The 19519-nt window shown below is 45.9% G+C and overlaps 1 protein-coding gene across 1 annotated transcript in view; it reads left to right on the forward strand.

Moving 5' to 3' along the window:
- LOC143776046 (V-type proton ATPase subunit S1-like) overlaps positions 1-19519 on the forward strand; it is a 223972-nt gene that overhangs the window by 170662 nt on the left and 33791 nt on the right. Inside the window, exon 6 of the mRNA XM_077264939.1 lies at positions 17934-18019. Within this exon, the coding sequence (XP_077121054.1) occupies positions 17934-18019 (86 nt within the window). The remainder of the gene's footprint in view (positions 1-17933; positions 18020-19519) is intronic.

The following is a 19519-nucleotide window of genomic DNA, read 5'->3' on the forward strand; positions in this document are numbered from 1 at the left end:
CACAAGAATCTGACTTATCTCGAGTCTGCCAAGCGGTTGAATCCTAGACAGGCTCGATGGTCGCTGTTTTTCTCCCGCTTCGATTTTGTGGTTTCGTACCTTCCGGGCTCTAAGAATGTGAAGGCTGATGCCCTTTCAAGGAGTTTTGTGCCTGATTCTCCGGGAGTTCCTGAGTCGGCTGGTATTCTCAAAGAGGGGGTAATTTTGTCTGCCATCTCCCCTGATTTGCGGCGGGTGCTGCAGGAGTTTCAGGCTGATAGACCTGACCGTTGCCCAGCGGAGAGACTGTTTGTACCTGATAGATGGACTAGTAGAGTTATCTCTGAGGTTCATTGTTCTGTGTTGGCTGGTCATCCTGGAATCTTTGGTACCAGGGATTTGGTGGCTAGATCCTTTTGGTGGCCTTCCTTGTCACGGGATGTGCGTTCTTTTGTGCAGTCCTGTGGGACTTGTGCTCGGGCTAAGCCCTGCTGTTCTCGTGCCAGTTGGTTGCTTTTGCCCTTGCCGATCCCGAAAAGGCCCTGGACGCATATTTCCATGGATTTTATTTCAGATCTCCCTGTCTCTCAAAGGATGTCGGTTATCTGGGTGGTTTGTGATCGCTTCTCTAAGATGGTCCATTTGGTACCTTTGCCTAAATTGCCTTCCTCCTCTGATTTGGTTCCATTATTTTTCCAGCACGTGGTTCGTTTACATGGCATTCCGGAGAACATCGTGTCGGACAGAGGTTCCCAGTTTGTTTCGAGGTTTTGGTGGTCCTTTTGTGCTAAGGCTGGTTTCACACTTGCGTTTTTGTCTGCAGCGTTTTTTGCACAAAAAACGCATGCGTTTTTTTTTCCTATATTTAACATTGAAAACGCATGCGTTTTTTTGCACATGCGTTTGGTCGCGTTTTCAAACGCATGCGTTTTTTGTCTGCATGCGTTCATTTTCAAAAATGCTACCTGCAGTATTTTCTTGCGCGTTTTTTTGCCGCGAAAAAACGCATGCGTTTTTTCGCGGCAAAAAAATGCATTGCTGTCTATGTAAACGCATGCGTTTTTAAGCACATGCGTTTGTTTGCGCTAAAAACGCATGCGTTTTTATAGAAAAAAAACATAAAACACACTGAAAAGCCACCCACCACCATCAAGGTGATAAAGGGATCCAAACCCTAACCCTAACTCTACCCCTAACCTCACCCCTAACCGTTTAATGAACATTTTCTGACAGTCACATTGCCACGTATTTAAGTGCCACGTATCACGTATTTCAGTGCCACGTATGCCACGTGCCACGTATTTAAGTGCCACGTGCCACGTATTTAAGTGCCACGTATTTAAGTGCCACGTTCCACGTATTTAAGTGCCACGTATTTAAGTGCCACGTATTTAAGTGCCACGTGCCACGTATTTAAGTGCCACGTGCCACGTATTTAAGTGCCACGTGCCACGTATTTAAGTGCCACGTATTTAAGTACCACGTATTTCAGTTGCACGTATTTCAGTGCCACGTATTTCAGTGCCACGTATTTCAGTGCCACGTATTTCAGTCACGTTTAGGGTTAGGGTTAGGGGTAGGGTTAGGGTTTTCTTGTGTTTTCTTGTGTTTTCTTGTGTTTTCTTGTGTTTTCTTGTGTTTTTCTATAAAAACGCATGCGTCTAAAAAACGCATGCGTTTTACCGCGTTTACATGTGTTTTTCACACATGCGTTTTTTTTTTGTTTTTTTTAAAAACGCATGCAGATAAAAACGCAAGTGTGAAACCAGCCTAAGATGGGCATTGATTTGTCTTTTTCTTCAGCTTTCCATCCTCAGACAAATGGCCAAACCGAACGAACCAATCAGACTTTGGAGACATATCTGAGATGCTTTGTTTCTGCTGATCAGGATGATTGGGTGTCCTTCTTGCCTTTGGCTGAGTTCGCCCTTAATAATCGGGCCAGCTCGGCCACTTTGGTTTCGCCTTTTTTCTGTAATTCTGGTTTCCACCCTCGTTTTTCTTCAGGACAGGTTGAGCCTTCGGACTGTCCTGGTGTGGATTCTGTGGTGGACAGGTTGCAGCAGATTTGGACTCATGTGGTGGACAATTTGACATTGTCCCAGGAGAAGGCTCAGCGTTTCGCTAACCGCCGTCGCTGTGTTGGTCCCCGACTTCGTGTTGGGGATTTGGTTTGGTTATCGTCTCGTTATGTTCCTATGAAGGTTTCGTCTCCTAAGTTTAAGCCTCGTTTCATTGGTCCTTATAAGATTTTGGAAATTCTTAATCCTGTGTCATTTCGTTTGGACCTTCCAGCTTCTTTCGCCATCCATAATGTGTTCCATAGGTCGTTGTTGCGGAGATATGTGGCTCCTATGGTTCCCGCCGTCGACCCTCCTGCCCCAGTGTTGGTTGAGGGGGAGTTGGAGTATGTGGTGGAGAAGATTTTGGATTCTCGTATTTCGAGACGGAAACTTCAGTACCTAGTCAAGTGGAAAGGTTATGGTCAGGAGGATAATTCCTGGGTGGTTGCCTCTGATGTTCATGCTGCCGATCTTGTTCGTGCCTTTCATTTGGCTCGTCCTGATCGGCCTGGGGGCTCTGGTGAGGGTTCGGTGACCCCTCCTCAAGGGGGGGGTACTGTTGTGAATTCTGTTCTCGAACTCCCTCCGGTGGTTATGAATGGTACTTCGGTGAGTTCTGTCCATGGACTCCCTTTGGTGGCTGTGAGTGGAGCTGCTGGCTCTGAGGTTCCTTCCTCAGCTGACTTCGTTTAGTTCTAGGCTGCTGCTCTATTTAACTCCACTTAGATCGTTACTTGATGCCAGCTGTCAATGTTCTAGTACTGGTTCAGTTCTCTCTTGGATCTTTCAGATGACCTGTCTACTCCAGCAAAAGCTAAGTCCCTGCTAGCTTATTTGTTTACCACTGTTTTTCTTGTCCAGCTTGCTATCATAATTTTGTCCGGCTAGCTGGAAGCTCTGGTATGCAGAGTGGCACCTCCACGCCGTGAGTCAGTGCGGGGGTCTCTTTTGCACACTCTGCGTGGTTTTTTGGTAGTTTTTTATGCTGACCGCAAAGATACCTTTTCTATCCTCAGTCTGTTTAGTTAAGTCTGGCCTCCTTTGCTGAACCCTATTTCATTCCTGTGTTTGTGACTTCCATCTTAACTCACAGTCAATATTTGTGGGGGGCTGCTTATTTCTTTGGGGAATTTCTCTGAGGCAAGTTAGGCTTTATTTTTTATCTTTAGGGGTAGTTAGCTCTTAGGCTGTGAAGAGGCGTCTAGGCAGAGTCAGGTATGCTCCACGGCTATTTCTAGTTGTTTCTGATAGGATTAGGGGTTGCGGTCAGCAGAGCTCCCACTTCCCAGAGCTTGTCCTGTATTTCTAGTTTGCTCATCAGGTCATTCCTAGTGCTCCTAACCACCAGGTCATCATAACAGCTGCTATGGGCTCTACCTCCCCATCCACCCCCATTACCTCAGGAGCATTGCTACTTATGGGCCAGTTACCTTCCTCAGTGGCACTGGTCAATTGCATGGCATCACCTTCCTCATGGTTCCCATGTATCTCCCCATTTCCTGTAGCACCAACACTTGCCCCTGCTAGGGGTTCCTCAGCTGTCTCACTCCGCAGAGCGACGTGGCTGAGCACTCCTGTACCTATGGAAACATCAACTTTCACAGAAAAATCATTATCAGGTTCAGTTGGCACAGGTACAACATTTTCACCATCAATCCCAGGGAAAAAATGGTTATCAGATGCATCATTATAAGATAAAGCATGGTCAGGTAACACATGCGATTTCCCATCATCATCATCAGGGTTAACGTTACCCTTAGTAGCAGATTGGGGAGGGGTGTCAGGGACGTAGTATGCAACCATCCTCCCCAAATCAGTCCCAACAAAACATCAGTGGGCAAATTATTAGACAGCCCCACTTCCTTCACCCCGCTCCCGGCACCCCAATCAATATAAACCCGGGTCATTGGCAAGTGACAGCTGATGCCCCCAATCCCAGTGACAGTTAGGATTTTCCCCGGAATGATTTCTTCAGGGGCCGCCAGTTCGGGTCGGATGAGGGTTCGTTCAGCCCCAGTGTCCTTGAGGCCTGTAGCAACATGGCCTCCCACGGTGACTTGCTGTACATTGTCACACCCCTTCCCAGCCACACCACCCACCAAAAGAGCTGCTGCATTAGGCCCTGGGGCCTTGGATGAGGGGTTCTTCGGCTTGTCTGGACAGTGGGGACTGATATGACCAGTCCGCTTGCAGAAGTAACACTGGCGAGGTTCTGTGGTAGGTCTGGTGCTGTTGGCTACGGGGACAGGACCTCTGGTGTGTTGGCTGGCAGGGGTACTGGCATTGGTTGCAGGCTTACCCTCTCTCCAGCTGGTGGTGACTGGCTTCCGCACTTCCGATCTACGGTTGGCCTCATAGGCATCGGCAATCTGCGCTGCTTTCGTCACGTCTTTGGGTTCTCTGTCCACCATGAACTGTCGCACCTCAGCTGGGCAAAGATGTAAGAACTGGTCTTTGATCATCAGGTCTCACGGCTGTGCAAAGGTGGTCACTGACAGTCCTTGGGTCCACTGGTCAAAGTGGGTCCCCAGTCCATATGCCACATCGCCGTAGCTGTCATGTGAGCCACGTTGGAGGTTCTGGAACTTTTTACGGTAAACCTCAGGTGTAAGCTGGTACTTGGCTATGAGGGCCTGCTTGATGGCCTCATAGTCACCATCTTGTTCTTGAGGAGGGCAGCAAACGCCTCCAGAGCTTTGCCTCTCAGCCCTGGTGTCAGGTATCGTGCCCATTCTTGTGTAGGCAGCTGGTACTGCCTGCAGGCTTTCTCAAAGGCCCGCAGAAAAGTGTCCAAGTCCCTGTCCTTTTCCATAACAGGAAAGTGATCGGGCCGGGGCTTCGGTATCTGAGCGCTGCTGGGCTCACGGCTGGACTGGGACGACCCCTGCATTTGCAGTCGCGCTAACTGCAGCTGGTACTCCCGCTCTGCTTGGCGCTCGGCTCGGGCCTCCTGCCGGTATTGCTGAATCAGCTGCAGACGTCCATCATGATCGTCAGTGGGGAGTTCTTCCAAGGCCGCCTGCAGGTGGGGGTCCAATTCGCCCTGATTGCTAATAGGGCCGGCATTCAGTGGTTGGACCTCTGCTGTAGCACCATGTTCGCTGGTGCTGGCTTCTGCGGCCACTGAGCTTTGAGAGTGGTCTACAGCGGCTTCCCATTGCACCAGAACTGCGACCAGTTGGGCTTTGTTTTTGCCTGCAAAGTCAATGTGCTGTGACTTGCATAAGGCAATAAGGGTGTCTTTGGTCTGCTGCTCATAAAAGGTTTCTCCCAGCACAACCATGGTTGCCAAATAAAAGATAGGACAGAAAAACGAAGAGAAAGGGAAGGGATAATTACCAGTACACACAATTGTCTCAGGACTAATAAACACTGAGTTCGTTCTCCAAACTTATTTGCGCAGAGTCCTCGCAAGAACTTTGAAAGTTTTTAGTGAGAGGAATGATTGCTCAAACCAAATCACTAATGCTCTAAGATCCCACCGCCTTGCCACCAATTTGTCACGAATTCTCACTGCTGCCACCAATATGTCCCGATTCACACCGTGACCGTCACCCCTACGTCACGGATCGGGGTGACTTTAGGCCAACAGACGGCTATCACATGTGCAGGGGGGCTTATCTTAGTTATCCCTCCACTGCTACAATGTGATGAAAAAAACACACACAAGGCTATTGACCTCTTAGTTTACAGCAGGGGCTTATTTTAGGTATCCCACTGCTCTTCAATATCCCACAAACTGCAGGGATTTATGTATATCCCGCTTACAGTTCCACTTGAAACTTGCAGCTCTCTGGCGCCCTTACTCTCAGGTCAGATTAGGTACTGCACCTAGGGTAATTAGTCGCCAGAAAGGTTGCTTGCTATGTACTGGCTATTGGGCACGCTGCAACGAGGCGATATAAATACTCCCACTCAGGCAGGAACAATAATTATCAACGCCGCGGTCGCTACAGCGACTCCCAAAGGCCCAGCACAAAGGTAAGCTGCCACCAGCTTCGATTAAACGGGTCCAAAGCTAACCCAAAACAGTAGCGTAATTCCCTTCAGAGGGCTTAGGGTACGTTTTAGAACAGGAGAACGGAAACTAGTAATTTATATATTTTACTCCGAAAAAGGCAGTGATTATATAAAAATATTACAAGGATGTTACAAAATGAGACAATTGAAAATGTATAAGGTAATTATAAAATAAAAGGATTAAATGAGAAAAGGTAAAACTCACATGTTCTCAGTTCATTTCAGGCAACCAGGCTAGTGGGTGGAGTTCCCATATGTCCCAATGCATCAGGACTGGCAGTCAGGCTTCTCAGGTCAAAGCTCACTCCTGGGGGCCTGGCAGTGGCAGAAACTTATAAACCGCAGCCCGTGACATCACCAACAGGGCTGGCTTACCCAGACCCTCCTCTCTCTTCAGTCTTAGTAAATTTCACACAAGTTTGTCTAATGCCTGTATCTCCGCTCCAGAACATGTCAGAATCATAACACACCCAGCATTCATCTTGTATTAAGATTTGCTCTCTATAGATACTAAATTCAGGCTAGTAGGGACACTCAGTTCCAGAGAAATCTGTACTCTGTCCCTGTTGGACTTGGAAGCTCCTGCTTACAGTGATGGAGAGATGCGCTGATGGACTTTAGCAATATGTACTCATTATTTTCCTAGCCTAAATCGTTTGCCCAATATCTTGCAATATTAGGACAAAGGACCTCATGTTTTACAAGGGAGATTCAACCAGTTTAAGCTGGTACAACTGTCTATGCATCTATCCCGATCATAAAAATTCCTTTAGGAGGGGCATGAGGGATTTGGGAGCTGAAAGTCAGGAATGCAGCAAGAAGCCATAAAAGCTCTTCAGCACACACATTCAGAAACACACGGAAGGGTTTTTTTTCTAGCTAGCAGCTTTTGGGACCATGGTCAGAAGTGCAAAAATCCCTCAGCTATGGTTTTTACATTATCGGACATACATTTTCCTCACAGTTACTACCAAACTTTCCTTCCTCACCATCACCGAAACCTGGCTCACCCCTTCTGACACAGCCTCTCCTGCTGCACTTTCGTATGGTGGCTTCCACCTTTCTCACACCCCCCGCCCCAGCAGCAAACATGGCGGAGGAGTTGGTCTTCTCCTGTCAGATACCTGCTTCTTCACCCCAATCCCACTGCCACCCTCTGTTACCCTCCCTTCCTTTGAGGTGCACTCTGTGCGCATCTACTCCCCCTCCAACCTCCAACTGGCTGTCATCTACTGCCCCCCAGGACCAGCCACTACCTTCTTTGACCACTTCACCACCTGGCTACTTCATTTCCTTTCCGTGGACATCCCTACTATCATCATAGGTGACTTCAACATCCCCATTGACACTTCCCTCTCAGCTGCCACTAAACTTCTATCTCTCACTTCCTCCTTCGGACTCACTCAATGGACTTCTACAGCCACCCACAAAGATGGCCACACACTGCACCTCATCTTCACCCGCCTCTGCTCTCTAACTCACCTCTTTGTCATGATTCTCAATGGCGAGAGAACATAGCCCAGCATATATGAGAACTAGCTCTTGGAAGATGGAAACTATACTGACCATGAACTAAACCTGCCGCACAACTAGAAGTGGCCGGGTAGCATGCCTACGTTTTTTTATCCCTAGATGCCCAGCGCCAGCCGGAGAACTACCTAATCCTAGCAGAGGAAAAGACAGTCCTGGCTCACCTCTAGAGAAATTTTCCCAAAAGGCAGACAGAGGCCCCCACATATATTGGCGGTGATTTTAGATGAAATGACAAACGTAGTATGAAAATAGGTTTAGCAAAAATCGAGGTCCGCTTACTAGATAGCAAGAAGACAGAAAGGGCACTTTCATGGTCAGCAGAAAACCCTATCAAAACACCATCCAGAAATTACTTTAAGACTCTAGCATTAACTCATAACACCAGAGTGGCAATTTCCGCTCACAAGAGCTTTCCAGACACAGTAACGAAACAGCAGCTGTGAACAGGAACAAAATGCAAAAACACACAAGGACAAAAGTCCAACTTAGCTGGGAGTTGTCTAGTAGCAGGAACATGCACAGAAAGGCTTCTGATTACATTGTTGACCGGCATGAAACTGACAGAGGAGCAAGGCCACACAGCGACTCCCACATCCCGACAAGAGCAGGCGAACAGAGGGGACGACGCACACAAGCACAATCCCACAAGCGGCCACCGGGGGAGCCCAGAATCCAATCCCACAACAGTACCCCCCCTCAAGGAGGGGGCACCGAACCCTCACCAGAACCACCAGGGCGATCAGGATGAGCCCTATGAAAGGCACGGACAAGATCGGAGGCATGAACATCAGAGGCAGTGACCCAAGAATTATCCTCCTGACCGTATCCCTTCCATTTGACCAGATACTGGAGTTTCCGTCTGGAAACACGAGAGTCCAAGATCTTTTCCACAACGTACTCCAACTCACCCTCAACCAACACCGGAGCAGGAGGCTCAACGGAAGGCACAGCCGGTACCTCATACCTGCGCAACAATGACCGATGAAAAACATTATGAATCGAAAAGGATGCAGGGAGGTCCAAACGAAAGGACACAGGGTTAAGAATCTCCAATATCTTGTACGGGCCGATGAACCGAGGCTTAAACTTAGGAGAAGAAACCCTCATAGGGACAAAACGAGAAGACAACCACACCAAGTCCCCAACACAAAGCCGAGGACCAACACGACGACGGCGGTTGGCAAAAAGCTGAGTCTTCTCCTGGGACAACTTCAAATTGTCCACCACCTGCCCCCAAATCTGATGCAACCTCTCCACCACAGCATCCACTCCAGGACAATCTGAAGATTCCACTTGACCGGAGGAAAATCGAGGATGAAACCCCGAATTACAGAAAAACGGGGACACCAAGGTGGCAGAGCTGGCCCGATTATTGAGGGCGAACTCCGCCAAAGGCAAAAAAGCAACCCAATCATCCTGATCCGCAGACACAAAACACCTCAAATATGTCTCCAAGGTCTGATTAGTCTGCTCGGTCTGGCCATTAGTCTGAGGATGGAAAGCAGACGAAAAAGACAAATCTATGCCCATCCTAGCACAGAATGCCCGCCAAAATCTAGACACGAATTGGGTCCCTCTGTCAGAAACGATATTCTCCGGAATACCATGCAAACGAACAACATTTTGAAAAAACAGAGGAACCAACTCAGAAGAAGAAGGCAACTTAGGCAAGGGAACCAGATGGACCATCTTAGAGAAACGGTCACACACCACCCAGATGACAGACATCTTATGAGAAACAGGCAGATCCGAAATAAAATCCATCGAGATGTGCGTCCAAGGCCTCTTCGGGATAGGCAAGGGTAACAACAATCCACTAGCCCGAGAACAACAAGGCTTGGCCCGAGCACAAACGTCACAAGACTGCACAAAGCCTCGCACATCTCGTGACAGGGAAGGCCACCAGAAGGACCTTGCCACCAAATCCCTGGTACCAAAGATTCCAGGATGACCTGCCAACGCAGAAGAATGAACCTCAGAGATGACTCTACTGGTCCAATCATCAGGAACAAACAGTCTACCAGGTGGGCAACGATCAGGTCTATCCGCCTGAAACTCCTGCAAGGCCCGCCGCAGGTCTGGAGAAACGGCAGACAATATCACTCCATCTTTAAGGATACCTGTGGGCTCAGAATTACCAGGGGAGTCAGGCTCAAAACTCCTAGAAAGGGCATCCGCCTTAACATTCTTAGAACCCGGTAGGTAAGACACCACAAAATTAAACCGAGAGAAAAACAACGACCAGCGCGCCTGTCTAGGATTCAGGCGCCTGGCAGACTCAAGGTAAATTAAATTTTTGTGGTCAGTCAATACCACCACCTGATGTCTGGCCCCCTCAAGCCAGTGACGCCACTCCTCAAAAGCCCACTTCATGGCCAAAAGCTCCCGATTCCCAATATCATAATTCCGCTCGGCGGGCGAAAATTTACGGGAAAAAAAAGCACAAGGTCTCATCACGGAGCAGTCGGAACTTCTCTGCGACAACACCGCCCCAGCTCCGATTTCAGAAGCGTCGACCTCAACCTGAAAAGGAAGAGCAACATCAGGCTGACGCAACACTGGGGCGGAAGAAAAGCGGCGCTTGAGCTCCCGAAAGGCCTCCACAGCATCAGGGGACCAATCAGCAACATCAGCACCCTTCTTAGTCAAATCAGTCAATGGTTTTACAACATCAGAAAAACCAGCAATAAATCGACGATAAAAGTTAGCAAAGCCCAAAAATTTCTGAAGACTCTTAAGAGAAGAGGGTTGCGTCCAATCACCAATAGCCTGAACCTTGACAGGATCCATCTCGATGGAAGAGGGGGAAAAAATGTATCCCAAGAAGGAAATCTTTTGAACCCCAAAAACACACTTAGAACCCTTCACACACAAGGAATTAGACCGCAAAACCTGAAAAACCCTCCTGACCTGCTGGACATGAGAGTCCCAGTCATCCGAAAAAATCAGAATATCATCCAGATACACAATCATAAATTTGTCCAAATAATCGCGGAAAATGTCATGCATAAAGGACTGGAAGACTGAAGGGGCATTTGAAAGACCAAAAGGCATCACCAAATACTCAAAATGGCCCTCGGGCGTATTAAATGCGGTTTTCCACTCATCCCCCTGCTTGATTCGCACCAAATTATACGCCCCACGGAGATCAATCTTAGAGAACCACTTGGCCCCCTTTATACGAGCAAACAAATCAGTAAGCAGTGGTAACGGATATTGATATTTAACCGTGATTTTATTCAAAAGTCGATAATCAATACACAGCCTCAAAGAGCCGTCTTTCTTAGACACAAAGAAAAAACCGGCTCCTAAGGGAGATGATGAAGGACGAATATGTCCCTTTTCCAAGGACTCCTTTATATATTCTCGCATAGCCGCGTGTTCAGGCACAGACAGATTAAATAAACGACCCTTAGGGTATTTACTACCCGGGATCAAGTCTATGGCACAATCGCACTCCCGGTGCGGAGGTAGTGAACCAACCTTGGGTTCTTCAAAAACGTCACGAAAGTCAGACAAGAATTCAGGAATCTCAGAGGGAATAGATGATGAAATGGAAACCAAAGGTACGTCCCCATGAGTTCCTTTACATCCCCAGCTTAACACAGACATAGCTCTCCAGTCGAGGACTGGGTTATGAGATTGCAGCCATGGCAATCCCAGCACCAAAACATCATGTAGATTATACAGCACCAGAAAGCGAATAACCTCCTGGTGATCCGGATTAACACGCATAGTCACTTGTGTCCAGTATTGTGGTTTATTACTAGCCAATGGGGTGGAGTCAATCCCTTTCAGAGGTATCGGAGCCTCCAATGGCTCCAAATCATACCCACAGCATTTGGCAAAGGACCAATCCATAAGACTCAAAGCAGCGCCAGAGTCGACATAGGCGTCCGCGGTAATAGATGACAAAGAACAAATCAGGGTCACAGATAGAATAAACTTAGACTGTAAAGTGCTAATTGAAACAGACTTGTCAGGCTTCTTAGTACGCTTAAAGCATGCTGATATAACATGAGTTGAATCACCACAATAGAAGCACAACCCATTTTTTCGTCTAAAATTCTGCCGCTTGCTTCTGGACAGAATTCTATCACATTGCATATTTTCTGGCGTTTTCTCAGTAGACACCGCCAAATGGTGCACAGGTTTGCGCTCCCGCAGACGCCTATCGATCTGAATAGCCATCGTCATGGACTCATTCAGACTCGCAGGCACAGGGAACCCCACCATAACATCCTTAATGGCATCAGAGAGACCTTCTCTGAAAATCGCCGCCAGGGCGCACTCATTCCACTGAGTAAGCACAGACCATTTGCGGAATTTTTGGCAGTATATTTCAGCTTCATCTTGCCCCTGAGACAAGGACATCAAGGCCTTTTCCGCCTGAAGCTCTAAATGAGGTTCCTCATAAAGCAACCCCAAGGCCAGAAAAAACGCATCCACATTGAGCAACGCAGGATCCCCTGGTGCCAATGCAAAAGCCCAGTCTTGAGGGTCGCCCCGGAGCAAGGAAATTACAATCCTGACCTGCTGTGCAGGGTCTCCGGCAGAGCGAGACTTCAGGGACAAAAACAATTTGCAATTATTTTTAAAATTTTGAAAGTGAGATCTATTCCCCGAGAAGAATTCAGGCAAAGGAATTCTAGGCTCAGACATAGGTGCATGAACAACAAAATCTTGCAAATTTTGTACCTTTGTGGCGAGATTATTCAAACCTGTAGCTACACTCTGAAGATCCATTTGAAACAGGTGAACACAGAGCCATTCAAGGATAAGAAGGAGAGAAAGAGAGGAAGGCTGCAGTATAGGCAGACTAGCAAGTGATTCAATTAAGAGCACACTCAGAACTAGAGGAAAAAAAAAAAAAAAAAATTGTAGCAGACTTCTTTTTTCTCTCCTTTCTCAGCCAGTAATTTAACCCTTTTTTTTGTCGCCGGTCAAACTGTCATGATTCTCAATGGCGAGAGAACATAGCCCAGCATATATGAGAACTAGCTCTTGGAAGATGGAAACTATACTGACCATGAACTAAACCTGCCGCACAACTAGAAGTGGCCGGGTAGCATGCCTACGTTTTTTTATCCCTAGATGCCCAGCGCCAGCCGGAGAACTACCTAATCCTAGCAGAGGAAAAGACAGTCCTGGCTCACCTCTAGAGAAATTTTCCCAAAAGGCAGACAGAGGCCCCCACATATATTGGCGGTGATTTTAGATGAAATGACAAACGTAGTATGAAAATAGGTTTAGCAAAAATCGAGGTCCGCTTACTAGATAGCAAGAAGACAGAAAGGGCACTTTCATGGTCAGCAGAAAACCCTATCAAAACACCATCCAGAAATTACTTTAAGACTCTAGCATTAACTCATAACACCAGAGTGGCAATTTCCGCTCACAAGAGCTTTCCAGACACAGTAACGAAACAGCAGCTGTGAACAGGAACAAAATGCAAAAACACACAAGGACAAAAGTCCAACTTAGCTGGGAGTTGTCTAGTAGCAGGAACATGCACAGAAAGGCTTCTGATTACATTGTTGACCGGCATGAAACTGACAGAGGAGCAAGGCCACACAGCGACTCCCACATCCCGACAGGAGCAGGCGAACAGAGGGGACGACGCACACAAGCACAATCCCACAAGCGGCCACCGGGGGAGCCCAGAATCCAATCCCACAACACCTCTTCCTCTCTCTGACCACAACCTTCTCACATTCTCTTCCCTCTCCAGTCCATGTCTACAATCCCCACCCCAAAAACTTTAACACCCTCGCAGAAATCTTAAACATCTTGACCTACATTCATTCTCTGAATCCCTCCTCCCTCTCACATATATAAGTTCCTTACACAATGCGGATGACGCTGCCGCTCTATATAACACCACAATAGCTGTAGCTTTGGAATCTGCTGCCCCACTTACACATACCAAAGCTCGCAAAATCAACAGACAGCCCTGGCACACCAGCCTGACCAAAGAACTGAGGCGAGCTTCCAGGGCTGCTGAGCGCAGATGGAAAAGATCCCACTCCAACGAGCACTTCATCGCATTCACACTGTCCCTCACTACTTTCAAGACCACACTCGCCACAGCTAAACAAACCTACTTCTCATCTCTCATATCCTCTCTGTCTCACAAACCTAAACAGTTATTCAACACCTTCATCTCTCTCCTCCGTCCCCCAGCACCTCCTCCCTCCCCACTCATCTCAGCTGAAGACTTTGCCTCATTTTTCAAGCAGAAGATTAATAACATCAGAGACAGTTTTGGTCAACAACCCCAAGAGCCCTTCCTCCCGACTTCCCAGCCCTCCACCTCCAAAACCAACTTCTCCACCATTACAGAAGATCGACTCTCCACTCTACTCTCAAGATCACATCTCACCACCTGTGCACTTGACCCGATCCCATCCCACTTCATCCCAAACCTCACCAGTCTTCATCCCAAACCCTAACCCATCTCTTCGACATATCACTAACAACTGGTGTTTTCCCCTCAAGCTTTAAACATGCCTCCATCACACCTATCCTCAAAAAGCCCTCTCTTGACCCATCCTCTGTATCTAGCTATCGCCCTATATCACTTTTCCCCTATGCCTCAAAACTACTGGAACAACACGTCTACCTTGAACTGTTCTCCCATCTCTCTTCTTGCTCCCTCTTCGACCGCTTACAATCTGGCTTCCGGTCACACCACTCCACTGAAACTGCCCTAACTAAGGTCACCAATGACCTCTTAACCGCCAAGAGCAAGCGACACTACTCTGTCCTCCTCCTCCTGGACCTGTCGGCTGCCTTTGACACAGTGGACCATTCCCTATTATTACAGACCCTCTCATCCCTTGGCATCACAGACTTGGCCCTATCCTGGATCTCATCATACCTAACAGACCGGACATTCAGCGTCTCCCACTCACACACCACCTCCTCACCTCGCCCCCTATCTGTCGGTGTCCCACAGGGTTCAGTCATAGGGCCCCTGCTCTTCTCCATTTACACCTTTGGCCTGGGACAGCTCATAGAATCTCATGGCTTTCAGTATCATCTCTATGCTGCTGACACACAGATCTACATCTCTGGACCAGATATCACCTCCCTACTAACCAGAATCCCTCAATGTCTCACTGGCTCCCCATTGCCCAGAGACTCCAGTACAAAACCCTAACCATGACGTACAAAGCCATCCACAACCTGTCTCCTCCATACATCTGTGACCTCGTCTCCCGGTACTTACCTACACGCAACCTCCGATCCTCACAAGACCTCCTTCTCTACTCCCCTCTTATCTCCTCTTCCCACAATCGTATACAAGATTTCTCTCGCGTATCACCCCTACTCTGGAACCCTCTACCACAACACATCAGACTCTCGCCTACCATCAAAACCTTCAAAAAGAGCCTGAAGACCCACCTCTTCCGACAAGCCTATAACCTGCAGTAACCACCGATCGACCAAACCGCTGCATGACCAGCTCTACCCTCACCTACTGTATTCTCACCCATCCCTTGTAGATTGTGAGCCTTCGCGGGCAGGGTCCTCTCTCCTCCTGTACCAGTTATGACTTGTATTGTTCAAGATTATTGTACTTGTTTTTATTATGTATACCCCTCCTTACATGTAAAGCGCCATGGAATAAATGGCGATATAACAATAAATAATAATAATAATAATAACACTGTCTCTGCAAAACACACCTGATGGTCACAAAGAAGACAATTCTTGGTGAGGCATGCCTGTACTTTGGAAACCATTCTAGATGTCTTCAGAATAAAAGGAGTAATATAAGGTTTAAAACATATTCTGGATTGCTTCACACTTGTTTCTTTACTCGTTGTATGACTATATGTTACTTCATGGTTTTGCTGCTTTTAATCTGAGTCTAAAATGTATGTATTTCAATAAGAGCAAGGAAAACCACAGGATGAACATAAATGTACGGTAATTCTTTTCATACATACTCATGATCCTTATGTCTCAATTTTCAGCCCTATTGCTGACAGCACTAGATCCTATTGTACTTGCTTTCGCAGCTGCACCTATGTGAAAGTGAAGTCTGACTTTGGCGCACTTTGCTATGGCTGATGCTTTAAAAGTGGTCCATAATGCTGTATTGAACTTGGCTCTCTGCGTTAAGGGTTCCTGGTTGAACAAAACTATATCCATCACTCATGAGCATAGGCAAGGGATTATGGAGCATTTCATGCAGAAAGCAGAGGGCACTTTTACTTTAGAGTCCATCTTCACATTCATGCTGCTGCTAAAAACAGCCTAAAAAGTGTTTTGTGTTTTTATTTCAAAAGTTTTGCACATTCACAACTGCTGTCACACTCCCTTTAGGGTAACATATTATAATGAATTGTCATGTTACTGGTTATACGGTTATACTCAGGCCATATGTTTTATAAAAACTAGAACAAACTGTTCCTCACATTATGTAGCAGAATAATAGTAAGAGACCTAGCACTCAACTTTAGGTAAGATGCAGCAGGAAAAATTTATTGTAGTAAATACAGGAAAACATTTCGGTCAATTATTATTATTATTATTTATTATTATAGCGCCATTTATTCCATGGCGCTTTACATGTGAGGATTGTGACCTTCATCATTTACAGGAGGTGTTACAGGAGTGCAGCACTGCAGCTTCAGGAATCTTCCTATTTGCTCATAGCAGGTTTGCCTACAACAACCATGCTGAACTAATTTTGATATATGATCGTGCAGCGATTACAATTCCCTTTACCGGCTTTCATTTAATAACCTCCTGTAACTGATGAAGGTCACAATTGACTGAAACGTTTTCCTGTATTTACTACAACAAAGTTTTCCTGCTGCATCTTACCTAAAGTTGAGTGCTAGGTCTCTTACTATTAATCTATATGGTTTGGGAACCTGTCTTTAGCACCCCTTCTCTAGTAGTGCTCACGGTTACATTTTCCAATTATGTAGCAGAAGACACATTTCCATCTAACTGTATCTGGAATCCCTCAATGGCTGCCTATCGTGGTACTGTTGCAGGATATTCTGGGGCTAGGGACTCCTTTCCTCTTCCTAAAGCTAGGGTCGCCCTTGCTATCCCTGCTCCCTGGCTTACTTCTGATGGTGAAGATGCCGGGCCCATGTGCCTTGCTCAATTCCTATATCAGCCCTTATCTCTCCCATCCTTCACCCAAGAATGTGGGAAGTTGTAGTGTATAGGAATACACAAACCAGACTAACAATGGACGATGTACATTGATAAATTAAAATACCAATCATACAAATATGCACTTACAAACAACAGAGCGGAACAGCAAGAAATAAAGGAAGGAAAAAATAAATAGGAGAGGATGAAGATATGCACACAGACAAATCACCATACAACAGTCTTCTGAACAACACTCCAAACTCCTCCTCAAAAAACTAACACCTCCAACTACAGAACCTGGCAGTATAAAACTAGCACTGGCAATCCTTGATTGCCAGAGGTGAGTATATAGAATAAAGGGAGGTGGCCAACACTGAACAGCTGAGATCATCAAAGCAGGAAAGTTCCAATAGCTCTCAACTGAACAGATTAACCCCTGCACTGCTAGCAGAAACGTGCACTGTTTAATATGATGGTGAAGTGCTTCTTATCAGTGCAGGAGTATGTGAAATCAGACACTGCCATCTTCTGGCCCTTCTCTGTCGCAGTAAACCTGTGACAGTGCCTTTGTTTTTAGAAATTAAAATATGTGGCATATGTATAAAAATAGACAGATAGATATATAGACTGTTTACGAAATCACATTACATCCTATATACAGATTAATCAATATACAGGGTGGGCCATTTATATGGATACACCTGGGTGGGCTATTTATAAAGTTGCATCCAAAATGTCCGACTTCAAAATGGCCGCCATAGTCACCACCCATCTTGAAAAGTTTTTCCCCTCCCATATACTAATGTGCCACAAACAGGAAGTTGATATCACCAACCATTCCCATTTTATTTAGGTGTATCCATATACATGGCCCACCCAGGTGTATCCTATAAATGGCCCACCCTGTATTAGCATCACCCTATAGAGACAACCTTTCCATCCATCCTGCAAGGGTCCAAAACACGTTTGGACATAGTATCATTATTTTTCCAAACAGCAGAGACATACAATAGCTATTCACTACCTGAATCCCAAAGCCCCTCGACCACATAGGAAGACACCATTATTATAAATTACACAGGATAGATGGGGACATTATACAATATTTCAAGTTATATCTATAATTATTATTGTACTATTTGTTAGACTATTTACGTTAATATTTTATTCAATAAAGAACTACACATAACCACTAATATCTTATCTCATTTACAGCCAAGCACATTGGGAGGATCACAGGGGAACTGAAGAACAGAGGATTTCACTTCACCGCAATCTACACAGGAATGAAGCCATCCCAAGTAAATAAAAATATTATAAGCTTTAAAAGCCTTTGAATACAGTTTCATGGAGCATAATACTCTATAGTCAATGCATATGGAATCAAACTAGATCTATTATTATTATAGTATACTATGTTCACTTTTGTAAATATTTCATATATGTATTGCAAATTCTTTTTTTATTCAATGTCTTACCAGTTATCCACTTTGACTAAGCAAAAACAATATTGCAGTCATTGTAAACATTTTGTTTCAGAACATAATACAGAACAGCTAAGTTACATTTTCCAAGATGGTATTATCATGTCATCTCTGATATGTCCAGAGCAGGTAATGAGAATATGATGAATATCACTGGTTGGCTGCATATTAGAATATCATCCTTGCCAATATATACTGCTAATAAATTGATGGTTTGGGATTTGTGAGAGGATGGGTTGATATATTACTCCTGTTCCAAATTACATTGAGACGTGTGACAGCTCAGTACAAATTATACAATAACAATTTGAGATTGTACACCTTTGATTTACAATAGCATCTCAGAAGACTTTTTTATACAATGATTCTTATTATGCTCTATAACATGCCAAAATAGCATAATGTTCTTCACAGCTTGGATTCCATCCTCCTTCTAATAAAGTCTGCAGTATATGTTCCACTATTCCTTCTTTGCCAACACTGTATATGCCGCCAAATGCATTTCTCGTCCTTATAAGCAGCACTTTCTAGTAATTTGCACTTAACACTGCGCAACAAATTTCAGGGAAGTTCTTGTCCCCTGAGAAAATGTTATTGTATCTTATAGATTTTGATATGCTGAACACGAATATTTCGAGGATTGTACATTCTCGCCTCCAACGTCGTTTCCTAAAATACTTGGTGCACTTGAAGGGTTATAGTCTAGAGGAAAGGATGTGGGTCTCGGAGTCAGAGGTGAATGCCCCAAGCTGGTTCATTCATTTCACACCTCTTAAACCAAGAAGCCTGGTCCTGAGTGTTCGGAGGCCACTCGTAGAAGAGGGGGTACTGTCACGGGTATGTCAGAAGCTGCAGACAGTCATACTGCATCTAGTTGCAGAAGGTCTCTGTGTTTGGATTTGCAGACACCTTCTTAACCCTTTTGACTCTTTGACCCATTGGCAACCTTTCGCCAGCTCTAATTGACACACCTGGACCTTGGTGTTTATAGACTTCCAGCCTGCTGCTGGGAATCGGCAATGATATTTCCATTTTCCCCTGTTGAGGCTTGGAGCTATAGCAGTCAGCTATCTTCCTCTTTGGTGTTGTAGGAGGACGTCTGTGTTACATCTCTGAGTCTACTCAAGATAAGTTTTCCCCTTGTTTGTCTATCCCAGCTATCATTAGTGGTAGTGGGGATTGACTAGTTCAATCCTGTCCTTTCCCAAGCAGAGCTTATTGCCAGGGTCAGGCAGAGATTAGGTTCCTGCTCGGCGAGAGGTGCAGAACCTATATAGGGACATTTAGTGCAGACAGGGTGATTTTAGATCTGCCTAG

This window comes from Ranitomeya variabilis, chromosome 5 (assembly GCF_051348905.1).
Source record: "Ranitomeya variabilis isolate aRanVar5 chromosome 5, aRanVar5.hap1, whole genome shotgun sequence".
Taxonomy (NCBI): Eukaryota; Metazoa; Chordata; class Amphibia; order Anura; family Dendrobatidae; genus Ranitomeya; species Ranitomeya variabilis.